This window comes from Passer montanus, unplaced genomic scaffold (assembly GCF_014805655.1).
Source record: "Passer montanus isolate IOZ18808 unplaced genomic scaffold, ASM1480565v1 scaffold252, whole genome shotgun sequence".
In the NCBI taxonomy this organism is placed as follows: Eukaryota; Metazoa; Chordata; class Aves; order Passeriformes; family Passeridae; genus Passer; species Passer montanus.
This window is the reverse complement of record NW_024367173.1, coordinates 116771-142356: the sequence shown is the minus strand read 5'-3', so window position 1 is coordinate 142356 and position 25586 is coordinate 116771. Positions and strand designations below refer to the sequence as shown.

Below are 25586 nucleotides of genomic sequence, written 5' to 3'. Positions count from 1 at the left end.
TTCAACGTGATTACAGTGTATCCAAATGCAGGGAAGCTGTCCAGGCTGGCTAACAGGGTGTTTTGGGCAAAACCAGCCCAACTTTGGTGCATTCACAGAGCCAGAGCCACAAAACCACCACTCACAGGGATAGGGGAATGGGACAGCTCTGGAATGCAGCTTCAGCACTCGGGGTCACACAGACCCCCAAGACAGCCCAGAACATGCCAGAGCCTGGAGAAGGCTCTGCAAGCAGAGTGAAGGATCTGCCTTAGCTCCTACCCAGGCAGGAGGAGCTCCAGCACCCTCCTCCCTTTGCAGAAAAATCTGCCAGGTTCCCCCACCAGCAGAACCCAGTGTGAGGAGCCTTCTCCTGGGGGCAAATGGGAGGAGGAAAATGGGACTGAGGGCTCCTGGGCCATTCCCAGCTTGCTCCCAGCTTCCCAGGAGCTTCAGCTGCTGTTCCAGAGAGTGAATCCACTGTTGCTATCACTCCAACCACACCAGTGCCAATGCCAGCAGAGCTGCTGGTGGCATTCCAGCATGGAACAATAATTACATCCCACAGGGTCCTAACAAGAGGGTCACTCATTATTCAATACTCAGGTTTCATTTGTTTTATAAGATATCCCCAGAACTTAGAATTGCTCAACAAACTCCAGAGTTGTGAAAGGCAAACACAACAGAGGGACTTGAAATCCCCGAGGAGAAGCTCCAGGATTAACTTTATCCCAGCAAACCTGCAGTTATCCTGGTGCTGGGGCCACTTCCTCCAGCATCTGAGCCCTCTCCCAGGTGGAAGGTGCTGAAAAAGTCAAGCCAAAGCTCCCAAAAGAAGGGAACACAACTGGAATTCTCTCTTCTTCCTCCCCTGCTCAAGAGAAGATAAGGGTTATGGAGGAGAGAAAGGAAAACACACCCAAACCCTGTTTTGGGGATGTCTGACTTCCTGTCCTCTCCCAAATCTCCTGATTTTTGGGGTATTTCACTTCTTTTCCTCTCCTCAGATCTTCCACTTTTGGCTGTGTTTTTACTTCCTCTTTTCTCCCCAAATATCCCAATTTTCAGTGTCTTTACCTTCCTCTCTCTCTTCTCTTCCTACACCTCCCAATTTCAGGTGTATTTTACTTCCTCTCCCACATATCTCCTGATCTTCACGTGTATTTGATTCCTCTTCCAAATCTCCTGATTTGGGCTGTATTTCACTTCTCCTCTCCCAAATTTCACTGCATTTGCATTTTCTCCCTCTCCTCTTCCAGCCCTGCAGATTCTGGGTCCATCCCTGCCTCCCCAGCCTCCTCACACCCCAGCTGGGAAGGATCCAGCTCCCTCTCCCTGCTCATCACCACTGCAGATCTCAAACTGGGGCAGCTCTTTTAATGGAGCTGGGAAGGATGTGCAGACTCCAAACCTCAGGAAAATTCCATTCTTTTTTCACCAACCCTCTCTGAAAGGGTTAGAAACCACTCAGGGAATGACAAAAGACCCTGCAGATCCAGAGAGTTTTATGTGGGATAAAAAACCCTTCCTGAAATCCTCATGGACTCTTCCACTGGCTCCTAGTGCCTCAGTGAAAGGATGCTCCCACTGCAGATAATTTCTCCCTGCTCTGCTTTACCTGCACACCAAGCAGGATGTGTGTGGGGAGATTCCAGCATTTCCTGGTATTCCCAGGAATTACCACACTCAGCTTTAAAACCAGGAAATACCTGAGGGAGATTTGCAAGTGACAGCCAGGTGCAAACCTGACCTGGGATCAGCAGATGGAGAGGGAGGTCCAGATCAGCATTCCAATGACTCCTAAAAAGCTCCTCACCTGCAGACACACCAGGAAGTGCAGGAATTTTCCTGCCATCCAAAGCCAACAGTGACCCAAAATCAGCTGCTGCTCTGAGTTCCAAAGCCTCACCTGGTTTTTAACACATTCCAGCTGATGACTGTATGATTTTTGGGATACTCCCCCCCTTCCATGTTTGCTGATAAGAACAATCTCAGCCTTGAAGCCTTGGGTGCTTTGGAAAGAATATCATACAAAATATGAGGAAAGAATAATTCCATCCCAGGGAATGTGCAAGTGTTGCTTATTAACACCAAAACAAACACCTGGAGAACAAAGGATTCTCCTGACACGCAGCCAAGAGCTGTTCCATGAACACACCAAGTACAAAGCTCGGAGCAGCTCCTGCAGGGAGGGAAGAAAAAGGGCTAAATGGGAAAGAAAAAGGATTCCTGGAGCAGGATGGTTCCTTCACACATCCTGCTCTAACAGGACCCACTCAGCACTGATGTTCAGATCCTCACAGACTCCATCTGTCTCCTCCGAGACAGAAAAATCAGGATAACCTAAAATATACACCCAGAGCTTGAAAAGAGAAATCAGCACGAGCAGATGGTTCATCAGCCCCAAGTGGTGCTTACAAAATTGTGGGGATTTGAAGAGAACTCCAGAGTCCTACACTGGTTTGGTTTAAAAACTCATCCCAGTCCATCCCCTGCCATGGCAGGGACACCTTCCACTGTCCCAGGCTGCTCCAAGCCCCATCCAGCCTGGCCTTGGGCAGTGCCAGGGATCCAGGGGCAGCCCCAGCTGCTCTGGGCACCCTGTGCCAGGGCCTGCCCACCCTCACAGGGAGGGATTTCTCCCCAGAATCCAATTTCTCCCCAGTACCTCATCTCAGTCTGCTCCTCCAGCCTTCAGGGAGGGCAGCTTGTGCCTCCTCTGAGCTCCCATCACCACTTCCAGGAACAACAAAACACAGACCAAACACAGCAAAACTCTGCTAAAGGGGAAATCCTTTTTACCGTTTTACCCAGCTCCCTGACCAGGAATTTAACTCCAGCCCCAGCATTCCCCCCTTCCATGGCCGGACCCAGGATGAGCCGTGCCTCTGCCAGGCTCGGCCCAGTCCCACCGGGAGGGAGCACGGGGAATTCCACGGAGGGGACATTCCATGGGAAAAGCCATGGCCGCATCCCAGGACAGCCCACAACACCCCGGCCCCCACCAGGGTGGGGTAAGCCATGACCCTCCTCAGCGCCCGGGGATCCCTCGGGATCCACCTCAGGAATCCCTCGGGATCCACCTCAGCTCTGCCATGGATCCCTCGGGATCCACCTCAGGAATCCCTCGGGATCCACCTCAGCTCTGCCATGGATCCCTCGGGATCCACCTCAGGAATCCCTCGGGATCCACCTCAGCCCCCCCAGGAATCCCTCGGGATCCACCTCAGGAATCCCTCGGGATCCACCTCAGACCCCCCAGGAATCCATCGGGATCCACCTCAGCTCTGCCATGGATCCCTCGGGATCCACCTCAGCTTTCCCAGGGATCCCTCAGGATTCACCTCAGGGATCCCTCGAGATCCATCTCACCCCTGCCATGGATCCCTCGGGATCCACGTCAGCTCCCCCAAGGATCCCTTGGGATCCACCTCAGGGATCCCTCAGGATCCACCTCAGCCCCGCCAGGGATCCCTCCTCAGCCCATCCGGGATCCCTCGGGACGCTCCTCAGCCCATCCAGGGATGCCCCCACTCCTCCATTCCCAAACTCCTTCCTGAGGCCGGAGGCCCCCTGTGCCCCCCCGGAGTCCCCCCGCAGCCCGCCAGGCCGCGCTCCGCTCTCCCCCGGCCCCTCCTCACCGAGCAGCAGCAGCTTCACCTCCTTGGCCGCCTTCTCGCCGTCTTCCCGCAGGTTGCGGTCGATCATTTTACTCCTCTCCACCGCCGCCTTATCCTCGGCGCTCAGCGTGCACCCCATGGCGGCGGCGGGGGCGGCCGGGCGGCCGAGAGCGAGGGGACGGGGACCGGGACCGGGACCGGGACCGGGATGGGGCCGAGACCGGGATCGGGATCGGGGCCGCAGCTGCCTCGGCCCGGGCGGCTCCTGAGGCGGCGCCGGATTTCCGGTCCTGGCCGCAGGGCACGCCGGGAAATGAAGTCCCGCGGACTGATAGTGTGAGCACTTCCGCCTCGGTAGAGCGGGGCATGATGGGAGGAGGCATCACTTTCCGCCACGTTAGAGCGGAGTATGATGGGGGAAGAGCGCTTTACTTCCGCCTCGATAGAGCGAGCCATGACGGGAAATATGCTACTTCCGGCTCTGTTGGCGGGCATGATGGGAGTTGTAGTCCTAGCGGGGGTCAGTGGGGTCCATGGCGGCCCCAGCCCGCTCTCATGAGGGGGGCCCAGGATCCGCACCCCCAGAGGGCCGGGCCTCGGGGGAAGGAGAGCTGGTCTCCGGGGCTGAGGAGGGGTGTCAGGGCCATGGGGGGATGGAGGGGACCCCCTCCGCAGGCAGCCCCCCCTCCCTGGCTGTGGAGGGACCACCCCTCCTGGGGAGACCCCAAACACGAACCCCCACTCTTATCCCCGTGCCCCAGGCGCTTCCCCCCAGCCGCCGTGGTGCCACGGGACCCCCGATCCCCACAGCGCTGACCCCCAGCATCAGCCCAGCGAGGGTGGTGGGACCCCCCTGTCGCCTGCGATGGCAGCAGTGGGGACCCCCACACCCCGATGGGCCTGTGGGACCCGCAATCCCCCACGGCAGGAAGGACCCCACACACATCAGCGAGAGTCGCAGGACCCCCAATCCCCCACTGTGGTGACAGAGACCCCTCAAACTTCAATGAGTGCTGTGGGACCCCCACAGCAGTGAGAATCACTCCCACGCCAGCAAGTGCCACGGGACCCCCGACACTCCATGGCTGCAGCAAGGAGCCCCCACCCCATCACCCCAGTGGGCCTTGTGGGCCCCCCAATTCCCTGTGGCTGCAGTGGGGACCCCCACCCTCCATGGCAGCGTGGTACTCCCAGCCCAGTAAGCACTGTGGGACCCCCAACCCTCCACGGCGGTGACGAAGCCCCCCCCAACAAGTCACTGTGACCATCTCTCCCCTCACAGCCACGTTTACCCCAAACGCTACAGCCCCGCCTTGGCAGAGCCCGCCACGGGCACGAACACGCCGCTGCCCCCACCCCACTCCATCGCCTCGGCCGCCTCCTCCTCGATCTGCCCCGGGATGCGGAAATCCACGGGGGGCAGGTCCCGCTCGGGGTTGGGCGGCTCCGGCGGGCGCCCGGTGCTCTGCAGGAACTGCAGGAAGTTCTCCTCGATGGAGCCCTCGCGGCTGGGCAGCCGCAGGTCCTCCTCGGGGGGCTGCTTGAAGAAGCAGGTGAGCAGGCGGCCCAGCTCCCCGCGGATCTGCCGGTTGAGGCAGCCGTAGAAGAAGGGGTTGGAGGTGAAGCAGCAGAAGCCCAGCCAGGTGACCACAGTCTCGGCCGCCGGCCCGGCCAAGGGCCGCGTGCTCAGCGCCGTGTACAGCTGGAAGGAGAAGTAGGGCAACCAGCAGAAGAGGAACTGGCCGCCCACGGCCAGCAGCACGGCGGCCGCCTTGCCCCCGCCAAACATCCTCTGTGGGGTGGTCCGAGGAGCCCCCGAGGTGGTGACCATGGTGGAGCGGCTGCTGAGCGACGCCGAGCGCCGGCGCGGCGTCTCCATCCAGGTGGGCGGCGGGCCGTGGTGCATGGCTGCCACCCGCGCCACCTTGAACATGCCGCAGTAGACCACGACGATGATGAGGAGCGGCAGGACGAAGTAGAAGGCGGCGAAGAAGACCACGAAGACCTTGCAGGACGGCCCGCGGCTCCACTGCAAGGAGCAGCCGTGAGCGCCGGGCGCCGGTGGGCGGTCGGGGGACAGCCAGCCCAGCACGGGCACCAGTGAGGTGGCCACGGCCTTGAGCCACACGCCGGCCAGCACGCCGGCCACCAGCCCCGCGGTCATGCGCACCTCGTAGCGCAGCGGGTGCACCACGTAGTAGTAGCGCTCCACGTTGACGGTGGAGATGGACAGGATGCACATGGAGGTGAGGCACACGCTGAGGAACAGGTACACGCGGCACACGGCCTCGCCCAGCCCCGGGCTCTCGAACACGGCCGAGCCCGACAGCATCTCCAGCGGCATCAGCGTCAGGGCGGCCAGGAAATCCACCAGGCACAGGTGGAACACGAAGACGAACTTGCGCAGCGCCGGCGTCTTGGCGATGACCGTCATGACGGCGGCGTTGCCCACGATGGCCGTCAGGTCCAGCAGCACCATGAAGAACAATCCCACAGACTTGGAGGCCGCGTCCTTGGGCTTGGCCTCGGCGGTGCTGTTGGGGGGCCGGGCCCCCCCTCTAGAGCCGTTCCAGCCCCACGGGGAGGGCAGGAAGGGCTCCATCCTGTGCCGCCGGCCTGGCGGCGAGCGCGGCGCAGCCGGGCATCGCCAGAGGGTCACATCCTCGCTGGTCCGCGGGTCGGGGGGCACTCAGAGTACCCAGAGGTGCCCCCCAGCCCCGCTCAGGTCCCCGCTGCTCAGAGAGGGGGTACCTGGGGGAGGTGGAGCTGTCACTGGAGGGGGCAGGAGCCTGCAGGGCCCCTGAGCGCTGAGCTGGACCCCCAGTTGCAGCCCCCGGGTACCTGGGGGGAGGTGGAGCTGTCAGAGAAGGGGGAGAGACTCTGAAGGGACTCCTGAGAGCTGAGCAGGACCCCCAGCTGCAGCCCCCGCAGTACCTGGGGTGAATGTCATGGTGGGGAGACCCGGGGGGAACCCTGAGAGTCCAGGGGGGCTCACGGTCACCTCTGACAGCCATGGCACAGCCACAGCTGTGCTGGGGGAATGTGGACTTGTCAGGAGGGGACACAACCCTGGGGGGACCCCTGAGAGCTGAGCTGGACTCTCACCCGCACCCCACAGGTACCTGGGGGCAGGTGGAGCTGTCAGAAGAGAGGGGAGACCCTGAGGGGACCCCTGAGAGCCCTGTGGGATCACAGCTGACCCTTGAGTGACACAGGGTGGGGCTCAGCCCAGCTGTGGCCCCCATCCACAGCCCCCAGGCACCTGGGGGAAGGTAGAGCTGCCAGAGGGGACAGAGAGCTCTGGGGGACACCTGAGATCCCAGGCAGGGTTCAGCACAGCTGTGACACCCCACATGTAGTCCCCTTCACCCCCCATCCATCTCCACAACCCCCTACACCAAATCCCTTCCTCAACCAAAAGCCTTGCTCAGCCAAAAATGAGCAATTCTGGGGTGAGCCCCCGTAATCCCAACGTTTTAACCCAAACCATCCCAGAGGAGCCCTTTGTCCAGAGTGTGGGACCCCCACGGGGGAGCCGGGATGGGTGGGGGGTCCCGAGAACGAGGATGGGGGGGGCCCAGCACCCCCAAGTCCTGGATTCACCCCTTGTGCTTGGAGGCCTTGTGTGACCCCCCCACCCCGAGCTCACACCCCCTCCACGGGGACATGAGGGCGATGTGGGGGCTCCCCCGGACCCCCCGGGTGCTCCCCACGGGGGCGGGGGTCCCACCCCTGCCCCCCGAGGGAGGGATGCTGACGGAACGGGGGTGCAGCCGCGGCTCCCCCTCCCCTCCTCACTGCCCGTGTCCCTCTCCCAGAGCCCCGGAGCGATGTCACCGGTTGGGAACCCCCCCTCCCACCCCCGGGGGAGTGTCGCCCACCTCCCCGGCATCTCCCCACCTCCCCAGGCCGTGGTCCCGGCGGGGCTGCTCGGCCGCGGCACCTACCCTGGGGGTCTGCATGGAGCCGGCCCGAGCCCGCGGGTCCCCGCTGCGGCCGGGGGAGGGCTCGGGGCTGGGGGGTGTCCCCGGGGCGGCGGGGGATGCTCGGGGCTGGAGCCGCTGCGGCGAGGGCTGCTCCGCGCCGCCCGGCTGCTGGGTCCTAGTGCCGCCCGCCTCGCCTCGGTACCCCGGGAGCGGCCCCCGAGCCCCGCGGCTGCGGGCCCCGCACTGGGGTGCTCGCTGCCCCCCGAAGCCTGGCTGAGCCCCCCCAGTGGGGAGCGGAGGGTGGGACACCCCCGGGTGCCGCCCCGCCTATTGCTCCGTGCCTCAGTTTCCCCGTTCGCCTCCCGAAAGCGATGGGGAGAGCGCGGGGCCGGCCATGGCGGGGAGAAGCCCCTCGGGGAAGGGAAGGGGGATTCGGGGGGTGCAGCGGGGAGAGGTGGGAGGGGGGCATGGGGTGCAGGTTCGCAGTGGGGGCACAGGGTGGGGGTGCGGAGGGTGCCGGGGGGCGCTCGGAGGGGCCGCAGAGCCCCCCCAGCTCCGCCTACCCCCACCCCAGCGCCCTTTCCCTCGCTCCCAGTTCAGCAATGGAGCAAATGGGATGGGGGCCGTGCCCCTCCCCGCCACGCCACGCCCCGTGCCTCAGTTTCCCCAGGACACGGCCGTTCCCTTGTAGGAAGGGGTGCCCATCTTTTGCATCCCTCCAAAATCCTGCTCGGGCTGCGAACTTTCCCCCTGCCGTGCCCTGGCCCCCTGCCAAGGCGGCCCGGGGGGGATGCGCGGCCACCAGATCCCATTCCCGGCTGGGGTGACAGTGATCCGTGGGTGACGCGTGTCCCTGCGCGTCACGTGGCCATTGCCAGGCTACGGGCTCCCAAAAATAAATCCACCCAAACCAGATTAGAAACGCCCGACCTCGGGTGAACCAGCCCCGGCATTCCGGGGGCCGCGGGCGGCTCCCGGTGGGACCCCGGGCACCGGGAACACCGGGAGCCCCGGGAACACCGGGAACAGGAGCACGGCGGATCCACGGGGATCCCTCCTGCCCGGGCTCCAGCCCCTGTGGGGGAAGGCGAGCACGGGAGTGAGTCCTGGTCCACAGAGTGGGGGACACACGGAACCCCCCTTTTCCTGGCAGCCCCTGTGGGCACCCTGCCCTTGTGTGGAACACCCGAGGACACCCCGCCGTGGCACACACCCCGCTCTGGTACCCCTGGGACCCCTGACACTGCTGGCACCCCACACCCCAGCTCCCAAGCACCCCAATGTCCCAGCGCCTGGCATCCCAGTACCATTATTTTGGTACCCCAATCCTCAAGTATCCTCTTATCCCAGTACCTTGGCACCCCAGTACCCCAACACCCTGGCACCCCAGTACTCAATACCTTGGCACCCCAGTACCCCAGCACATGGCACCCCGGCATCCCAGTCCCCCACACCCCGTCACCCTGGTACCCCAGTGCCCTGGCACCCCAGTGCCTCAGCACCGTGGCACCCCAGTACTCAATACCTTGGCACCACACTACCCCAACACATGGCACCCCGGCATCCTAGTACCCCACATGCCATCACCCTGGTACCCCAGTATCCCAGTGCCCTGGCACACCACTATCCCAGCATCCTGGCACCCCACACCTCAGTTCCCAAGCACCCCAATGTCCCAGCCCCTGGCATCCCAGTACCCATTATTTTGGCACCCCACACCCCAATCCTCAAGCATCCCCCTATCCCAGCACCTCGGGCCCCCAGCACCTCAGCATCCCCTCATCCCAGTCCTCAATACCTTGGCACCCCAGTACCCAGCATCCTGGCACTCCAGGATACCAGCACTATGGCATCCAAAGATTGCTGACGCCCCAACACCCTGCTACCCCAGCACCCCATTATCCCAGGACCCTGGAACCCCAGCAATCCAACACCCCAGTGCCCCAGGCCAGTGGTACCCCAGTGCCTCATTGTCCTGGCACCCCAGAACCCCAGTACTCTGGTCCCCCAAGAACCTCAACATTCTGGCACCCCAGCACCCCAATACCCGAGGCTATCCATCCCCCAGCACCCCAGTACCCAGCCCCTGGCACCCCAGTGCCCCAATACCCTGGGGTACTCATCCCCCTGCACCCCAGTGCCCCAATACCCTGGGGTACTCATCCCCCTTCACCCCAATACCTCAGTAACCAGGCACCTGGCACCCCAGCAGCCAATGTCATGAAACCCCAGCACCCAGGCACCTCAGCACCCCAACACCCCGGGGTACCAGTGTCCCAGTAGCCACCCCTGGCACCCCAGTACCCCTGTCCCTGTGCCCTCTGCAGAACCCCTGATGGACACGAGGGTTAAACATGTTCACATGTGTGTCTGTGTGTCTGTGTGTGTGTATCTGTGTGTCTGTGTGTCTGTGTGCACACCTGGGTACACGCTTGTGTCATGTGTGCCTGCCCGGGGGTCACACACATCTGGCGGATATATCTGTGTGTGCACACACGTGTGAGGGACACGCACACATCCCTGGGCTGTGCACACGCGTGTGTCTGTGTGTGTGTGACACACGTGTGCTCCCATGTACCGCATGGCCCCGGGACCCCTCCCGCTGTCCCCTGGGACACCCAGGGCCCCCCAAGGACACCCAAATCCCAGCGCTGCCCTGGGGATGCCAGGTGGGTGTGGCTGCAGGGAGGGGTGTGGGCAGTGGGTCTGGGCAGGGATTAACTCCCGGATTAAAAATGGGAAAATAAGGACGACCCAAGGACAAAATTCCCTGTCTGATTAAGGGGGGCACCCAGCCGGGGGGGGAGTTAGGGTGAAGGGAACAGGGTGAGGGGCACCCTGAGGACATCCTGTTCTGTGTTCCAGGGATTCCTTTTAATCCCTGCCCCCCTTCACGATAAAAAGCTGCATCATCCCAGCATGGTTTGTTCCAGCTCTTTTCCCTCTAATTTTGGACCCAAAATCCGGCACGAATGTTTGGATCTAAAAATACTGCCGGGAAGCAGAGCCACGAGTGGGGGGTGCGGGGCTCCCTGCTGGCTGGGCTGGGACACCCAGGAGAGCCCCTCGGGGGCTGGGGCAGGGGAGTCCCCTCTGCCCAGGGTGGGGGGCTGTGGGATGGGGTCAGGAATTCGGGGGAATGGGGGCTGTGCCGTCAGGAGAGGGAATGGGAGTGGGATGGGGCTGGGGCTGACAGGGGCTGGCATGGGGATGGGGATAGGGACGAGGATGGGGACAGAGAGAATAGAGGTGATGGGGATGAGGATGGGGGCAGGGATGGGGATGGGGATGAAAGCCGTGATGAGACTGGATTGGATTGGATGAAATGGAAATGGGGTTGAGAACAGCAGTGGGATGGGATGGGATTGGACGGGATGATGGGGATGAGAACAGGGATGGGATGGGGATGATGGGGATAGGGCCAGAGGACAGGGGTGAGAATGAGGATGGGGAGAGGATTGGAATGGGAGATGGGAGATGGGGACGAGGATGAGGACAGGGCTGGAAGGGGGATGATGGGGATGGAGCACAGAGATGGGAATGAGGATGGGATAAGGGAGAGATAAGTGTGGGGATGGGGCATAGGGATGGGGATGGGATTGGGATGACGGAGAAGGGAACAGGGATAGGGATGAGGATAGGATACAGGATAGGGATGGGAACAAAGACAGGCATGAGGATGGGGGTGGCGAAGGAGCTGGGGAGGGAGAGTTGGATGAGGATAAAGATGGTATGGAGACAGGAACAGGGATGGAGAGGGCAGTGAGGAGTGGGGGCGAGCCGGGACAAGGATGAGGACAGAGTCGGACATAGAGCTGGGGAGGGAAATGGGCACAGGGCCGGGAGATGGGGTCGAGCTCGGTCATGGGGCCTGGGCTGGGGTGGGTACACGGGGCTGGGGTCACACACGGGGCTGGTGTCACACATGGGCTCGGGTCACTCACGGCCCGCTGTCCCACACGGTGCCGGTGTCACTCAGGGCCCGGTGTCCCACACGGGCCGTGCCGGGTCCCGGCCCGGTGTCACTCACAGTGCTGGTGTCACTCAGGGCCCGCTGTCCCTCACGGGCTGGGCCGGTTCACGGCCCGGTGTCCTACACAGTGCCGGTGTCACTCATGGGGCCGGTGTCACTCACGGCCCGGTGTCCCTCACGGGCTGGGCCGGTTCCTGGCCCGCTGTCCCTCACGGGCCGTGCCGGGTCCCGGCCCGGTGTCACTCACAGTGCTGGTGTCACTCAGGGCCCGGTGTCACTCACGGCCCGTTGTCCCTCACGGGCCGAGCCGGGTCCCGGCCCGGTGTCACTCACGGCCCGGTGTCCCTCACGGGCCGGGCCGGTTCATGGCCCGCCGTTCCTCACGGGCCGTGCCGGGTCCCGGCCCGGTGTCACTCACGGCCCGCTGTCCCTCACGGGCCGAGCCGCTGCCGCGGCGCCGGGCGGGTTAAGCCGCGCGCTGCCGCCATTGGCGGAGCGCGGAGCGGCCGCAGCCAATGGGGACGGGCCGTGAGCACCGGGCCGGCCCCAGACCCCGTCCCGGGGCGGATCGGGGCGGTTCGGCCGCGTTCGGGCCGGGTCGGAACCGTTCGGCCGCGTTCGGGCCGGGCTCGGCTCCGCTCGTCTCAACTCGGGGAGGATCGGGAAGGTTCGGCTACGTTCGGGCCGGGCTCGGCTCTGCTCGGCTGAGCTCGGGAAGGATCGGGGAGGTTCGGCCCGGCCCGGTTCGGCCTGGCTTGGTTCGGCGCGGCCCGCTCATCTTCCTTCGGCCTCGCTCGGCTCGGTTCGGCTTCTCTCGGCTCGGTTCGGCCCCGCTGGGATTCCCTCGGTTCGGCTCCGCTTGACTGTTCGGTTCGGTTCGTCTGGGCCCGACCCTGCCCGGTCGCCGCCGCACCGGGCCCGGTAACGCTGCGACCCCATCCCGGCCCAGGCCCGAGCCCAGCCCCGGGAACGCCCCGGGAGGAAGGCGGGGGGAGGCAGCGAGCATCCTCCGCCGCTCCGTCCGCAGCACGGCCGGGACCGGGGCGGGGGGGACGTGGCCGGGGGGAGCAGCAGGAGCCCCGGGCCAGACGTGCCCCGGCTGGGCCGTGACGGTGGGGACATGTCGTGACAGTGGAGACAGAGCCACCCCGCACCTGGGTCACTACCCAGGGACACCCTGTGACACCAGGAGCGAACCCCCCGAGCCGTGACACTGGGGGAGCACCGGGGCACAAAGCCACTCCATGTCGTGACACCGAGGCAGCGCAGCTACCCCAGGCAGTGACACTGGGTGCGCGCCACGGCACTCGATGACAGCGCTGTGACACCGCGCACCATGGCACCAGGTGAGCAGCCAGACTGGCACGTGCTGTGACACTGGGGGGACCCCACGCCTGGCAGGTGCTGTGACACTGGGTGACCAAACCACGCTGTGCCGTGACTCGTCGATGAGCCTTGAGCCTGGCACATGCTGTGACACTGGTGGATCAAAGCCAGCCTGCACTGTGACAAGTGATCAACCAGCCTGCCGCCGGGTGACCAAAGCCACCTTGGACTGTGATACCAAGTGACCAAGCCTCTGCCATGACACCTGGTGAACCCTCAGCTCGGCGCCTGCTGTGACTGCAGTGACACCGGGTGACCAAGCCGCTCCACGTCGTGACACCATGTGACTGAAGCCCCCCCACGCTCCACGCTGCGTTGTCCCCGTCATGCCACCATCCGGCCAGCGCGTGGCCATGCGTGTCCCCGTGCTGTCCCTGCTGCTGGCGCTGCCCCTGCTGTCCCCGTGGGGCTCAGCGGCCGCGAGCTGCCCCCCGCGCTGCGTCTGCGCCTCCAACCTGCTGAGCTGCTCTCAGGCCAACCTGAGCGCGGTGCCGGCGCCGCTGCCGCGCTTCGCGGCCGTGCTGGACCTGAGCCACAACAACGTGACGCGGCTGCGCGCGGACTGGGCCCCGGCGCGGCTGCCGCACCTGCACGCGCTGCTGCTGAGCCACAACGGGCTGGCCTTCGTGTCCACCGAGGCCTTCGCCCACGTGCCGCGCCTGCGCCACCTCGACCTGTCCTCCAACCGCCTGCGGACGCTGGACGAGAACCTGTTCAGCGACCTGGGCGAGCTGGAGGTGCTGCTGCTCTACAACAACGAGATCGCCACGGTGGATCGCACGGCCTTCGAGAACCTGGGCCGGCTGCGCAAGCTCTACCTGGGGCAGAACCGCATCGCCCGCTTCCCGCTGGAGCTGCTGCGGGAGGGCACCCGGCTGCCGCAGCTGGCGCTGCTGGACCTGTCGGCCAACCGGCTGCGGGCCGTGCCCGCGGGCGAGCTGCAGGCGCTGCCCGCCTGGCTGCGCGACCGCCTCTACCTGCACAACAACCCCCTGAGCTGCGACTGCCTGCTCTTCCAGCTGCTGGACCGCGGCCGCCGCCGCCACCTCAGCGCCGTGGAGGATTTCCAGGATGAGCTGCGCTGCCACCCGCCCGGCAGCACCGCTCCCGTCAAGATCCTGGAGCTGGCGGGCAAGCCGCCTCTCAACTGCAGCAAGGCGCGGGAGGCCGTGCTGGAGGCGCACCTCGGGGACAGCGTGACGCTGGGCTGTGACAGCCGCTGGCAGGGCGTGCGCAGCCGGCACTGGGTGACCCCGGGCGGGGAGCGGGTGCTGGGGGACGGGGGCAACGGCAGCGTGGTCCTGCTGGCCAACGGCAGCCTCCAGCTGCGGGCGCTGCGCCCCGAGGATGCCGGCACCTACTCCTGCTGGGTGGCCGGGCCCCTCCTCAACGAGACCCTCTACGTGGAGCTGCTGGTGCACAACTTCACCCTGCACGGCCCCCACGACACCCTGAACACGGCCTACACCACTCTGGTGGGCTGCATCCTGAGCGTGGTGCTGGTGCTCATCTACCTGTACCTCACGCCGTGCCGCTGCTGCTGCTGCCGCGGCACCGAGAAGCCGCCGGCGCCGCGCGACGACAGCATCAACTCCTCGGTGCTGAGCACCACCCCGAACCACGCCGGCGGCACCGGGGAGCCCTGCGGGTCCCACGTGGCCTCCGGCGCTGGCACGGGGCAGAACGGCCGGTTCAAGGGCGGGGGGACCCCCCCGCTGCCCGCCCGGCAGGGCCCCAAGGCGCAGAGGAAGGTGTCGGATCCAGACTCGGTGAGTTCCGTCTTCTCCGACACGCCCATCGTGGTGTGAGGGGACGCTCTGGGGACAGTCCCCAGGGACACCCCGCGTCAGCCACTGCAAGCTGTCCCTGGGCAGGAGGGGTGGCCAGACGCCCACTGCCGTGTCCCCAGCTTGGGGGGTCACACCATCACACCCCAGGACTGAGCATTGCTGCTGGCCCCGCCAAGGTCACCAACACCATGGGACAGTGAGGGACAAAGATGTGACACACACTTTGGGGACAGTCTCCCACCACAGTGACTTGTCCCTGGGCAGGAGAGTTGGCCGGACTCCCACCACCATGGCTCCAGCTTTTGGGGGTCCCATCATCACCCCAGGACTGAGCATTGTCCCACACCCCCGCTGAGGTCACAAAGGGACCGTGAGGGACACAGGGTGTGAGGAGATACACCGTGGGGACAGTCCACTGGGGCTCCCTGTGTTCCTACTGCTGCTGTCCCCTGTTCCCCATGGACGTGCCACAGGCAGAAGGGGTGGCTGGACCCCTACTGCCATGTCCCCAGATTGGGGACCAACACCATTGCCCCCCGGGACGGAGCATCACTGCTGGCCCCCACCCAGGTCACTGCTCAGCCACAAGGGACAAGGGTGTGACACCACGGGGCAGTCCCCCACTGTCACCTGTCACCAGGCAGGAGGGGTGACCAGACCCCCACCACCACGTCCCAGCTTTTGGGGGTCCCACCATCACCCCCCAGGACTGAACGTCATCCCTGGCCCCTGCCGAGATCACTGAGGGACTGCGAGGGACAAGGGTGTGAGGGGACACGCCGTGGGAAGTCCCCAGGGACATCCCGTGTCCCCACTGCCACTGCGGGCTGTCCCCAGGCTGGAGGGGTGGCTGGATCCCCGTCACTGTGTCACCACCTTTGGGGATCCCACTGTCACCCCCCAGGACTGAGCATCATCCCTGGCCCCTGCCAAGGTCACCTGCAGTGGACAAGGGTGTGAGGGGACACGCCGTGGGGACAATCTCCTGCTGTGACCTGCCTCTGGGCAGGAGGGATGGTCAGACTCCCACCACCGTGTCCCTCGTTTCTGGGGGTCCCACCATTGCCCCTCAGGACTGAGCATGGCTGCTGGCCGTGCGAGCTCACCGCAGGACCCCAGGGACACGTCTCTGTGAGGACAGCGTGGCCACCAGCTGCAGGGCATCAGCCCCACCAGGCACTGGAGGACTGAGGGACAGTGACAGTGGCAGCTGTGAGCCCCCAGGAGCGGCAGCACCGGGCAGAACCCCCCTCCTGCAGCCCCGGGCCCCCCCATTCCCCCTGCTCCCCTTGGCATGTGCATGGCCAAGCATGAGTCCCCCGGGGAGCATGTGCCACCCCCATGGGGACACCGGGGGTGTGTCAACCCCCTGGGGAACCCCCAACACCTCCTGAGACCCCTGCAACCCACAGCTGCAAGCAGAGCCCCCTCCCCTGCAGGGGGTGGGACCCGGGGGCTCCTGCACCCCAAAAGGGGGTGCCCCCTCCCATGGGTGCCCATGGGTGTCCCCATGCCAGCCCAGCCTGTGTCCCCCGTGCCCCCACCCCGGACATTCCCCCCCTGCACCGGGCAATGCCCACCGATGCCTTGGCCAAAATAAACGCGTTTCCCTCGTGCCCGTGCAGCCTTCACGCCCTTGGGGGGCTCCCGGGGGGGTCCCCTTGCTGCCCTGGGGATGGGCTGGGGACAGTGACAGTGCTGGGGGACTCGCCGGGGTGAGGCTGGGTGGGGGGGCAGGGGGAGGCACCCCGGTGACCCCAGGGTGCCCACCCAGATCCCTCTGCCCCCAACACACTGTGCCGGGAGGGGCTTCTGGGCCCCCCCATGGCCAGCCCCTGCTCACCCCCAGCACCCCAGGGACCCCACTGACACCCCTAGCACCTCAATGACCCTCATGGTCCTCCACCTGTCCCCCCAGCACCCCAAAGACCCCCCATGGTCCCCAGTACCTGCCCTTTAACCCCCCAGCACCCCAATGACCCTCCCAGGACCTCCCCGCTGTAGTGAGGCCACCCCCAAGCAAGTCACTGATCTCCCCAGCCCCTTAATGACCCCACTGCCCCCCAAGTCCCCAAAGGCCCTTTATGGTCCCCTGTAGCCTCCTAGCACCCCACTGAACCCCACTCACCCTTAAGAGCCCCCACCTGCTCCCTGAGCACCCCAAAAACCTCCTGTGGTCCTCAGTATGCCCCCATCCACTCACTGAGCCTCCCCAGCACCCCAGTGACCCCATTTAACCACCACCCAGCACCCCAGAGAACCCCCAGAATCTCAGTGACCCCACTGACCACCTCCCAGCCCCCCAAAGACCCTTATGGGGCCCTGCCCACCCTGCAGCACCCCAAAGACCCCCTATAGTCCCAGGAAGCCCCCCAGCACCCCAATGACCCCCTCAGCCTCCCAGAGACCTTTATGAACCCCAGCCCAGCCCCACAGGCCCCTCAGCACCACGAAGTCCCCCTATGGGACAGGGTGTCCTCCCACAAGACCGGGTATCCCTCACAGGACAGGGTGTCCCCCCATAGACCAGGATGTCCCCTACAGGACAGGATGTCCCCTACAGGATCGGGTGTCCCCTACAGGACCAGTGTGCCCTACAGGATTGGGTGTTCCTCCACAGGACCGGGTGTCCCCCCATAGGACAGGGTGTCCCCTATGGGACAGGGTGTCCTCCCACAAGACCGGGTATCCCTCACAGGACAGGGTGTCCCCCCATAGACCAGGATGTCCCCTACAGGACAGGGCGTCCCCCCAGAGGACAGGGTGTCCCCTACACGAGAGGGTGTCCCCCCACAGGAACAGATCTCGCCTACAGGACCGGGTGTCCCCCACAGACCAGGATGTCCCGGTGCTTTCCCCCTCCAGACCATGGTGACCCCCCAGCACAGGGCACCTCTCAGGGCCCAGTGACCCCAGTCCCACCGTTCCCACTCCCTGCTGGTCCCAGTGACCCTCAGGGGGGTCCCCTTGGGTCACCACCCACCCCGGCCCCAGCCCTACCTTCAGGGCGCTCCTCTTCTCCTCGAAGCCCAGGGGCGTCCCCGGCTTCTTCCTGCGGATGGAGCCCCCCGAGCCGGAGCTGCCGGGGCCGGGGGGGCCGGGGGGCGCGGGCAGGGCGGGCGCTTTGGCCTTCAGGGCTCGGCAGTAGGTGGCCGCGTTCTTGCGCTTCTTCACCTCATCCTCGGAGAGCCCCCGGGGAGGCCCCCCCAGCCCCAGCCCGTGCAGCGGCGGCGTTTGGGGGTCCAGGGCAGCGGGGGGGGCACGGCAGGGCTGGCCGGGGGGCGGCCGGCGCACCCGCGCCGTCCCGTTGAGGATGGCGATGGAGGCCGAAGCCGGCGGGGCGAGTTTCGTCTTGCCGGGGGGAGCCAAGCCCTGATTTTTGCCCTTGGCGCTGTCCCCCAAACAGGTCCGTTTGTAGGGGGGGCTGCCGGCCGTGGCGGGGGGCTGCCAGGGCCGGGGCTCCGTGTCCGTGCCCGCCTCCCGTGCCCGGGGGGATCTGCTGGCCTTGCTGGGGGGCAGTTTGCTGAAGGAGGGCGAGGGGGTGTTGGCGGGCAGGGGGGAGGTGATGGACTGCGTGCCCCCTCCCCCGCACTCGGGCTGGCTGCAGGCGGCCGCCGCCGGGGGCGACCCCACGGTGTAGGTGAGGCTGGTGGGGACCCGGCAGCCCCCCGCCGCCGGGAGGGGCCGCAGGGGCGGGGAGGGGGCTGCAGGGCCGTAAAGGGGGGCAGCGGGGCTGGGGGGGGCTGCGGGGAGGTGAAGAGGGGGGACGACGGCTGGAGGGATCTTCCTGTGGGAAGGGAGGGGGAGGGTGAGATGGGGAACGCCCAAAACCCCTGCTCCCAACCACATCCCCCCAGTTCAGGGGGGAGAGGTGAGATGGGACCTCTGCAAATGCTCATTCCCATCCCTCCAGCCCCACCCTGTCCTCCCCAGTTCCCTCCAGCCCCACCTTATCCTCCCCAGTTCAGGTGTGGAAAGGTGACATGGGAGCCCCCACAAATCTTCACTCCCAGCCCTGCATCCCCACCTTGTCCCCCCGAGTTTGGATGGGAAGGGGTGAAACAGGACATCCCCTCAAATCTCCATGACACCTTAATTCAGGTGAGGAGGGGGTGAACAAAAGGCCCCCCCCAATCTCTGCTCTCAGTCCTGCACCCCTATCCCGTCTTTCCCAATTTGGGTGAGCAGGTGATGAAATGGGACCACTCAAATTCCCACTCCCAACCCCATAATCCTTCCTGATTCAGGCAGGGAGGGGGTCCCAAATCCCCACTCCCATCCCTCCATCCCCACCTCATCCTCATCAGTTTGGATCAGAATGGGGTGAAACGAGACCCCCTCATTTCCCACTCACATCCCTGCACCCCCACCCTACCCCATCACTTTGAATGGAGGGGGGTACAACAAGACCCCCCCAAATCCCCACTCCCTTCCTCCCCCCCAAGTCCCAACACCACGCTGGGACCCCGGGGACCCCAAAGCCCCCCTCACCTCCACCTGTGTGCACTGAGGTGCTGCTCCAGCATGGAGCCCAGCGCGGCGCAGAACCGGTCCAGCCGTCGGTCGAACACGTAACAGCCCGGGGTCACCAGGCGGCTCCCGAAGGTGCAGAACTGGGGGGCACCGTGCCAGGGTCACTGCAGCCCCCCACACCCCCACCCCAACCACCCACCCGGCATGGAGCCGGGAACAGGACACGGGGATGGAGCTGGTGGAGCTGGGGGTCCCTGCCTCATGTTGGGGTCTGACATGGATGGGTCACTGGTGGATTTGGGGGTCCCTGCCTCATGTTGGGGTCTCACATGGATGGGTCACTGGTGGATTTGGGGGTCCCTGCCCCACTCTGGGGTCTCACATGGATGGGTCACTGGTGGATTTGGGGGTCCCTGCCCCGCTCTGGGGTCCCCTCACTCACCGCCTGAGGCCGTGGTGGGCGCGCTGGGGTCCGGGGGGGCTCCTCGCCCCCCTCCTCCTCGCTCTCCTCGCTGGACACGCGGCTGCCCCCCTTGGGCAGGGGGAGGGGGAGGCCTCCCGTGCCCCCCTCCCCAGAGGTGGCAGGAGCATCCTCAGGGTCACTGGCAGAGGAAAGGCGGGCCCTGCACCACAGAAGTTTTGGGGTGCTCGATACTGGGGGGGCACTGTGAGACAATATCCAGCCCCCCAAATCCCCACTCCTAATCTCTACAATGTCACCCTCAATCCAGATGGGGGGAGATGGGACCTCCTCACCCCAAATCCCCGCTTCCATCCACTTCCCCTCCCAGTTCAGGTGCAGAGGGGCTGAGACAGGACCCCGCAATTCTGCACTCACATTCCTGCTGCCCTGCCACACCCGCAGTGCAGGTGGGGAAAGGCGAGATGGGACCAACAAAACCCAGCTCCCAGCCACATCTTCCCCTAATTCAGGTGTGGAGGGGGTGAGACAGGACCCCCCCCCCAAATCCCTGCTCCCATCCACATCCCCCCAAGTTCAGCTGGTGAGACACAAATCCCTGCTCAAACCACATCCCCCCAGTTCAGGTGGGGAGGATATGAGATGGACCCCCCCAAATCCCCACTCCCATTCCTGCCCTTTCAGTGCATCCCCCCCAATTCAGGTGGGGAAAGGTGAGCGGAGACCCCCCCCAAATCCACGGGGTACTCACCTGGGGGGGTGCAAGCAGTGGGACAGCCTGGCTCGGCAGGGAGGGGTACTGAGGGGCTGCAGCAGTGAGGGGGCGTCCTGCAGGGCAGGGTGCAGTGGGTCCTTCTCAGGGGGGCTCCTGTCTTTCGGGGGGTCCCCTCGGCGGGTGCTGGCCTTGAGCTCGGCCACCAGCACGTCAAAGTCCTTGGCCCGGCCCTGCACCTCCCGGCGCTGGTGCACCGAGTGGATCTGGGCGACAGCAGGGAGGGGCTCAGGACCCCCCAGAACATCCCGGCTGGGATATTGGGGTGTCCCCTCCCCGTTTCCCACTACCTTGCAGGTCAGCAGGCGGGTGCAGAGCTTGTTGGTGTCGGGGTTCCGCACCCCACACTGCCGGTTCAGGTCACACTCCTTACCTGGGGGGACATGGAGGCAGAGGGTGCTGGGGAGTGCTGGGGGGGCACCCCAACACCCCCCACCAGGGCTGGGCATGGAGCACCCACTCCTCACAGCAGCTCTGAGGGGGGGACACAGCCCTGAGAAGTTCTGAGGGGGTGGGGAGGGGTCACCATGTGCTGCTCCCTCCTCTTTTTGCTCCTCTGCAGGGTGAGCCCCCCCCCTTTTTTTGCCCCTTCCCTGGGGTGACCCCCCCCCATTTTCAGCTGGGTCCTGCTAATGGCATTGCTATCACCTGGGGGAGTCTGTGGGCACAGCAGCAATTGGCTCTGGTATTTTGGGGGCAGGGGGCACATGCTTGACTCCCATATTTTGGGGAATATGTGTCCAACACTCATCTTTGGAGTGACATTGTCCAAACCCCATGTTTTGGGAGGGGGCACACATCCAAACTCCGTATTTTGGGGTGGCACACACATTTGACACACATATATTGGGGTGATACATGATGGACCCCCGTATTTGGGGGGGACATATGTTATATCCCCATATTTTGGGAGGGACAACATGTTTGCCCCCCATATTTTGGGGGGATATGGGTTCAGCTCCATATTTCAGGGTGACACGTGTCCAACCCCCATGTTTTGGGGTGACACATGCCTAACCCCCATATTTTTTGGGGAGATGTGTTCAACCCCCACATTTTCAGAGGATACTCATTTGACCCCCGTATTTTGGGGGGACACACGTTTCACCCATGTATTTTGGGGGGACCATATGTTTAACCCCCATCTCTTGGGGGACCAGCTATTTAACACCTGTATTTTGGGGTGACACATTTGACCCCCATATTTTGGAGGAATACACATCCAAAACCTGTATTTTTGGGGGGACATATATTCAACCCCTCTACTCTGGAGGACACGTATTCAACCCCCATATTTTGGGAGGAATGCACATTTGACCCCTATGTTTTGGGGGTCACATATCCACTTCTCACATTTTTGTGGGGGACACAATTTTAACCCCCATATTGTGGGGGGGGGGCACATGTTTTACCTCCATATTTTTATGGGGGACACGTTTGACCCCCACTTTTGGAGGAACACGTTGGGATCCATCCTCAACTCCCTCCCTTGCTGTGCCCATTCCTTGGGAGCAGCCAAGGGGGGACCCTAAACCTACAGGCTGACCAGAATTGAGGGGAGGGCAGGGACCCCCCAACGACCCTCCAGAGGAGAGGGGGGAGCCACTCCCCTGGTACCTACCCCACTGCTAGACCCGGCCAGCGGAATTCCGGCCCCAGGGAGTCCCGCTGGGATCATCCGCCCCCCCCCACGGCCAAGGAAAGGGGGGACTCACGCGCCAGCTTCCTGTGGGACCTGGGGGGCGCTTTGGGGGCCCCCACATCCTTGTCCCCCGGAGCAGGGACGCTCTCCGGCATGGCGGAATCCCCCCCGACCCCGGCGGGCACCGGGGGCTCTTTGGGCACCGCGGCAGCCGCGGGTTTCCCCAGGGATTCCTTGGAGTTGGTGGGGACGGCTTTGGGGGGCACCTTGATCCCGTGCCCGTCCGGTTTGGGAATGCTGGGAATCTTCTCCAGGTTCACCACGGGCACAAACAAGCTGTGGAGAGAGGTTTGGGGAGGAGGGGGTGGCATCGAAGCGGCCCCACAAGAGCATCAGCCCCGTGGCCCGTGCCGGCGCTCACCAGAGGTTGTTGTCCTTGTCCGTGTGCTCAGGGAGGGGCTGGGCTCTGCCACGGGCACCAGGGAGCTTCTCCTGCAGGGCTTTGGCTGCCCCGGGCGTCCTGCCAGGCACCGGCTGCCCGTTCACGGCGACGTGGCACGCGGTGGCACGGGCATAGAGCTTGCTGAGGGGGCCATGGCGGCGTTCTGCCAGGAGGGATGGATGGGATGGGATGGGATAGATGGGATGGGATGGGATGGGATAACCCCACTGTTAGCCCGCATCAGAGCTCACACTGCTGTGAGCCCCCTCCCTGCCCGTAGGCTGTGCCCCCACAGCCAGCCCTGGTGGCATTCCCGGTGCTGTTCCCAGCACCACGGGGTGGAATAGCCATTCCCCAAATTCCTTGGCTCACCACAGTGCTTCTGGAAGGCCTGGGGCTTCACCACCTGGCTGCAGTGGTTGCACACCACCAGGTAGAACTCGTCGTGCGCAGGGCAGTGCCCGAAGATGTCCATGTCTGTGGGGAGAGCTCAGTAAGCTGGCACAGAGCTGGCGCTGCTGGAGCTCTGCAGACAAGGATCCCAGCTCACACAGCCCTGAAATGCTGGGTTTCACCCCAGAGAGGAGCTCACCTTCCTTAATCAGGGTCATGGTGTCCAGTTTCTTGCTGCCACTCTTGCCATTCTCCTCCAGCTCTGACCCTGATCCTGCCAGAGACAAAATCCTGTCAGTGGCTGGCACACGGACGGTCCCGGTGCTCCCACAGAGGGGTGCTCCTGGCATTCCTGCTCCTGGAACAATTAAACCAGACAAAATTAGACCAGAGAGACAGATCATCCTGTGAGTGACGTCGCCCTGTGGTGTGTCACCATCTCCAGGGTCCCCATCCTGACAGCCCAGTGCCAGCAGGATGTTCCTGGGGACATCCCAGTATGGGATGTGACACTCCTGGGATGTGACATCCTTGGGACGTATTTGCCCTGGGATGAAACATCCCTGGGGACACCGTGGTGCTGGGATGGGACACCCTTGGGGACAGCCCCATCCTGGATAGGGTGTGACATCCCCGTCCTGGCACACGGCACCCCTGGGAACGTCCTGGTCCCAGGATGTGACACGCCTGGGTCACCCTGGTTCCCATACACTCGTGGCTCCACTGGCTGTGCCTGGGCTCTCTTCTGGGGGCACTGGTGGCCACTGAGCCAGTGGCAGTGGTGACCTGGCCACCTGTGCCAAACTGGGTGCCCAGGCCATGCCCAGTCCTATCAGGCCATGCCATACTGGGCACCCAGTTCCATCCAGCTGTGCCACACTGCATAACCAGTCCTGCCTGCCTGGCTATGCCATACTGGGTGCCCAGTGCCATCCAGATGTGCCACACTGGGCACCCAGCCCCACTGAGATGCACCATGGCTGGTGCCCAGTCTGGGACAGCCAGTCCCAGTGCTGAGAGCCCACTGGGACACTCCAGAGCTCCCAGTAAGGAGCACCTGGCTCCCAGTGTGCCCTGCCCAGTTCCCAGAGCAGGATGTCCCAGTGCCCAGCACGTGATGCCCAGTCCCCCACCAGGGCTCCCAGTACCTCCTGCCTGTCTGGGGTAATGGTGGCAGCAAACTCCCAGTCCAGGCTCTGCAGTTACTGCTCTGCTCCCACCAGTGACCACTGGATTCCACTGGAACCCAGGATGGGGCACCCAATAACGGGCACAGGGCTCCCAGTGGGCAGCCTGGGGTGCCTGTGCCACATCAGTGCCCAGTTCATACTGCAGAGATCCTGCTGCCAGTTCCTGAATCCCAGTGCCCAGAGCAGCTGCCTAGTGCCCGGTTCCAGGTGCCCAGTGTCCTGTGCAAGGTTCCCAGTGTTTGGGCAGCTTCTGTAGGATGCCCCATCCCAGTTCTCAGTGCTGGGTGTCCAGTGCAGGATGCCCTGCTCCCAGTGCCCAGTTCCTGGTACCAGGTGCCATGTCTGGCTCTGCAGTGCCAGGTTCCCAGTCCTGATTCCTGGTGCCAGATGCCACATTCCCAGTGCAGGAAGCGCCCATTCCCAGTTCCCAGTGCTCAGTGCTGGGTGCCCAGTTCTCAGTACTGGGTGCCAGGTGTGGATGCCCAGTGCCAGATTCCAGGTGCCCAGTACAAGGTGCCCCATTCCCAATGTCTGGTTTCCAGCAGAGGACACCCATTCCCAGTGCCAGGATCACAGTGCAGGGTGCCCCATACCCAATGCCAGGATCACAGTGCAGGGTGCCCATTCCCAGTGCAGTGTGCCCATTCTCAGTGTCTGGTTCCCAGTGCAGTGTGCCCATTCCCAGTGTCTGATTCCAGTGCAGGGTGCCCATTCCCAGTGCAGTGTGCCCATTCTCAGTGTCTGGTTCCCAGTGCAGTGTGCCCATTCCCAGTGCCAGTTTCCCAGTGCAGGGTGCCCATTCCCAGTGCAGTGTGCCCATTCCCAGTGCCAGTTCCCAGTGCAGGGTGCCCATTCCCAGTGCCAGTTTCCCAGGTCAGGGTTCCCCATACCCAATGCCAGGATCGCAGTGCAGTGTGCCCATTCCCAGTGTCTGGTTCCCAGTGCAGGGTGCCCATTCCCAGTGCAGGGTGCCCATTCCCAGTGCCAGTTTCCCAGTGCAGTGTGCCTATTCCCAGTGTCTGATTCCCAGTGCAGGGTGCCCAATCCCAGTGCAGTGTGCCCATTCCCAGTGCAGTGTGCCCATTCTCAGTGTCTGGTTCCAGGTGTCCAGTTCCCAGTGCCAGGGAACATCCTAGGACATGCCAGGACAACCTGCACCAGGAATGGGCACTGGGAATCCTGCCCTGGGCATGCAGACCCGGCACCCTCTGCCGTGCGCCCAGCTCCCGGTACCGGATGCCAGGTCTGGATGCCCAGCACAGGGCTCCCAGTGCCCCGTTTCCCAGTGCCCAGTGCAGGATGCCCCGCTCCCGGTGCCCCGCTCCCGGAGCAGAACGAGCCGGTGCAGAACCTGCTCTCGGTTCCCAGCGCCCGGTGCAGGACGCTCCGTTCGCGTTTCCCGGTGCGGGATGCCCCGTTCCCGGCGCCCGGTGCGGGATGCCCTGCTGCCGGTTCCCGGTGCCGGACTCCCCTCTCCCGGCGCCGTTGCCCGCCCGCCGCGCGGCGGCGCTCGGAACGGCTTGGGGATACCCGGCATCCCTGAAACAGCTTGAGGGTACCCGGTGTCCCTGTAAGAGCT

General features: G+C 64.3%; 4 protein-coding genes across 7 annotated transcripts in view; 1 reads left to right on the top strand and 3 right to left on the bottom strand.

Moving 5' to 3' along the window:
* Nucleotides 1–3895, bottom strand: part of GNAI3 (G protein subunit alpha i3) — a 29517-nt gene extending 25622 nt beyond the window's left edge. For both annotated transcript variants that reach the window (XM_039711907.1, XM_039711908.1), the window contains exon 1: nucleotides 3621–3895. In XM_039711907.1, coding sequence (XP_039567841.1) covers nucleotides 3621–3738 — 118 coding nt within the window. In that variant the 5' untranslated portion in view covers nucleotides 3739–3895. The remainder of the gene's footprint in view (nucleotides 1–3620) is intronic.
* A 975-nt stretch (nucleotides 3896–4870) lies between these two features.
* Nucleotides 4871–6306, bottom strand: GPR61 (G protein-coupled receptor 61). 2 transcript variants are annotated; one of them, XM_039711906.1, is made up of 2 exons: nucleotides 5770–6225; nucleotides 4871–5628 (listed from the first exon to the last, which is right to left on the bottom strand). In XM_039711906.1, exons 1-2 carry the CDS (start codon nucleotides 6199–6201, stop codon nucleotides 4900–4902), a joined length of 1161 nt encoding a protein of 386 aa, XP_039567840.1. In that variant the 5' UTR covers nucleotides 6202–6225; the 3' UTR covers nucleotides 4871–4899. The 2 variants fall into 2 exon arrangements, with proteins under 2 accessions (XP_039567840.1, XP_039567839.1); XM_039711905.1 differs by having other exon boundaries at nucleotides 4871–6306.
* A 5750-nt stretch (nucleotides 6307–12056) lies between these two features.
* AMIGO1 (adhesion molecule with Ig like domain 1) lies at nucleotides 12057–17003 on the top strand. Its single transcript, XM_039711904.1, has 2 exons — nucleotides 12057–12864; nucleotides 12900–17003. The coding sequence occupies exon 2, from the start codon at nucleotides 13211–13213 to the stop codon at nucleotides 14690–14692; it is 1482 nt and encodes a 493-aa protein (XP_039567838.1). The 5' UTR covers nucleotides 12057–12864; nucleotides 12900–13210; the 3' UTR covers nucleotides 14693–17003.
* Nucleotides 17004–17190: 187 nt separating this feature from the next.
* ATXN7L2 (ataxin 7 like 2) lies at nucleotides 17191–24634 on the bottom strand. Of its 2 annotated transcripts, none has more exons than XM_039711896.1 (9): nucleotides 23017–24634; nucleotides 22797–22901; nucleotides 22404–22587; nucleotides 22056–22318; nucleotides 20631–20713; nucleotides 20320–20546; nucleotides 19590–19770; nucleotides 19166–19287; nucleotides 17191–18461 (listed from the first exon to the last, which is right to left on the bottom strand). In XM_039711896.1, exons 1-9 carry the CDS (start codon nucleotides 23219–23221, stop codon nucleotides 17213–17215), a joined length of 2619 nt encoding a protein of 872 aa, XP_039567830.1. In that variant the 5' UTR covers nucleotides 23222–24634; the 3' UTR covers nucleotides 17191–17212. The 2 variants fall into 2 exon arrangements, with proteins under 2 accessions (XP_039567830.1, XP_039567831.1); XM_039711897.1 differs by having other exon boundaries at nucleotides 19590–19749.
* Between the last annotated feature and the right edge of the window lie 952 nt (nucleotides 24635–25586).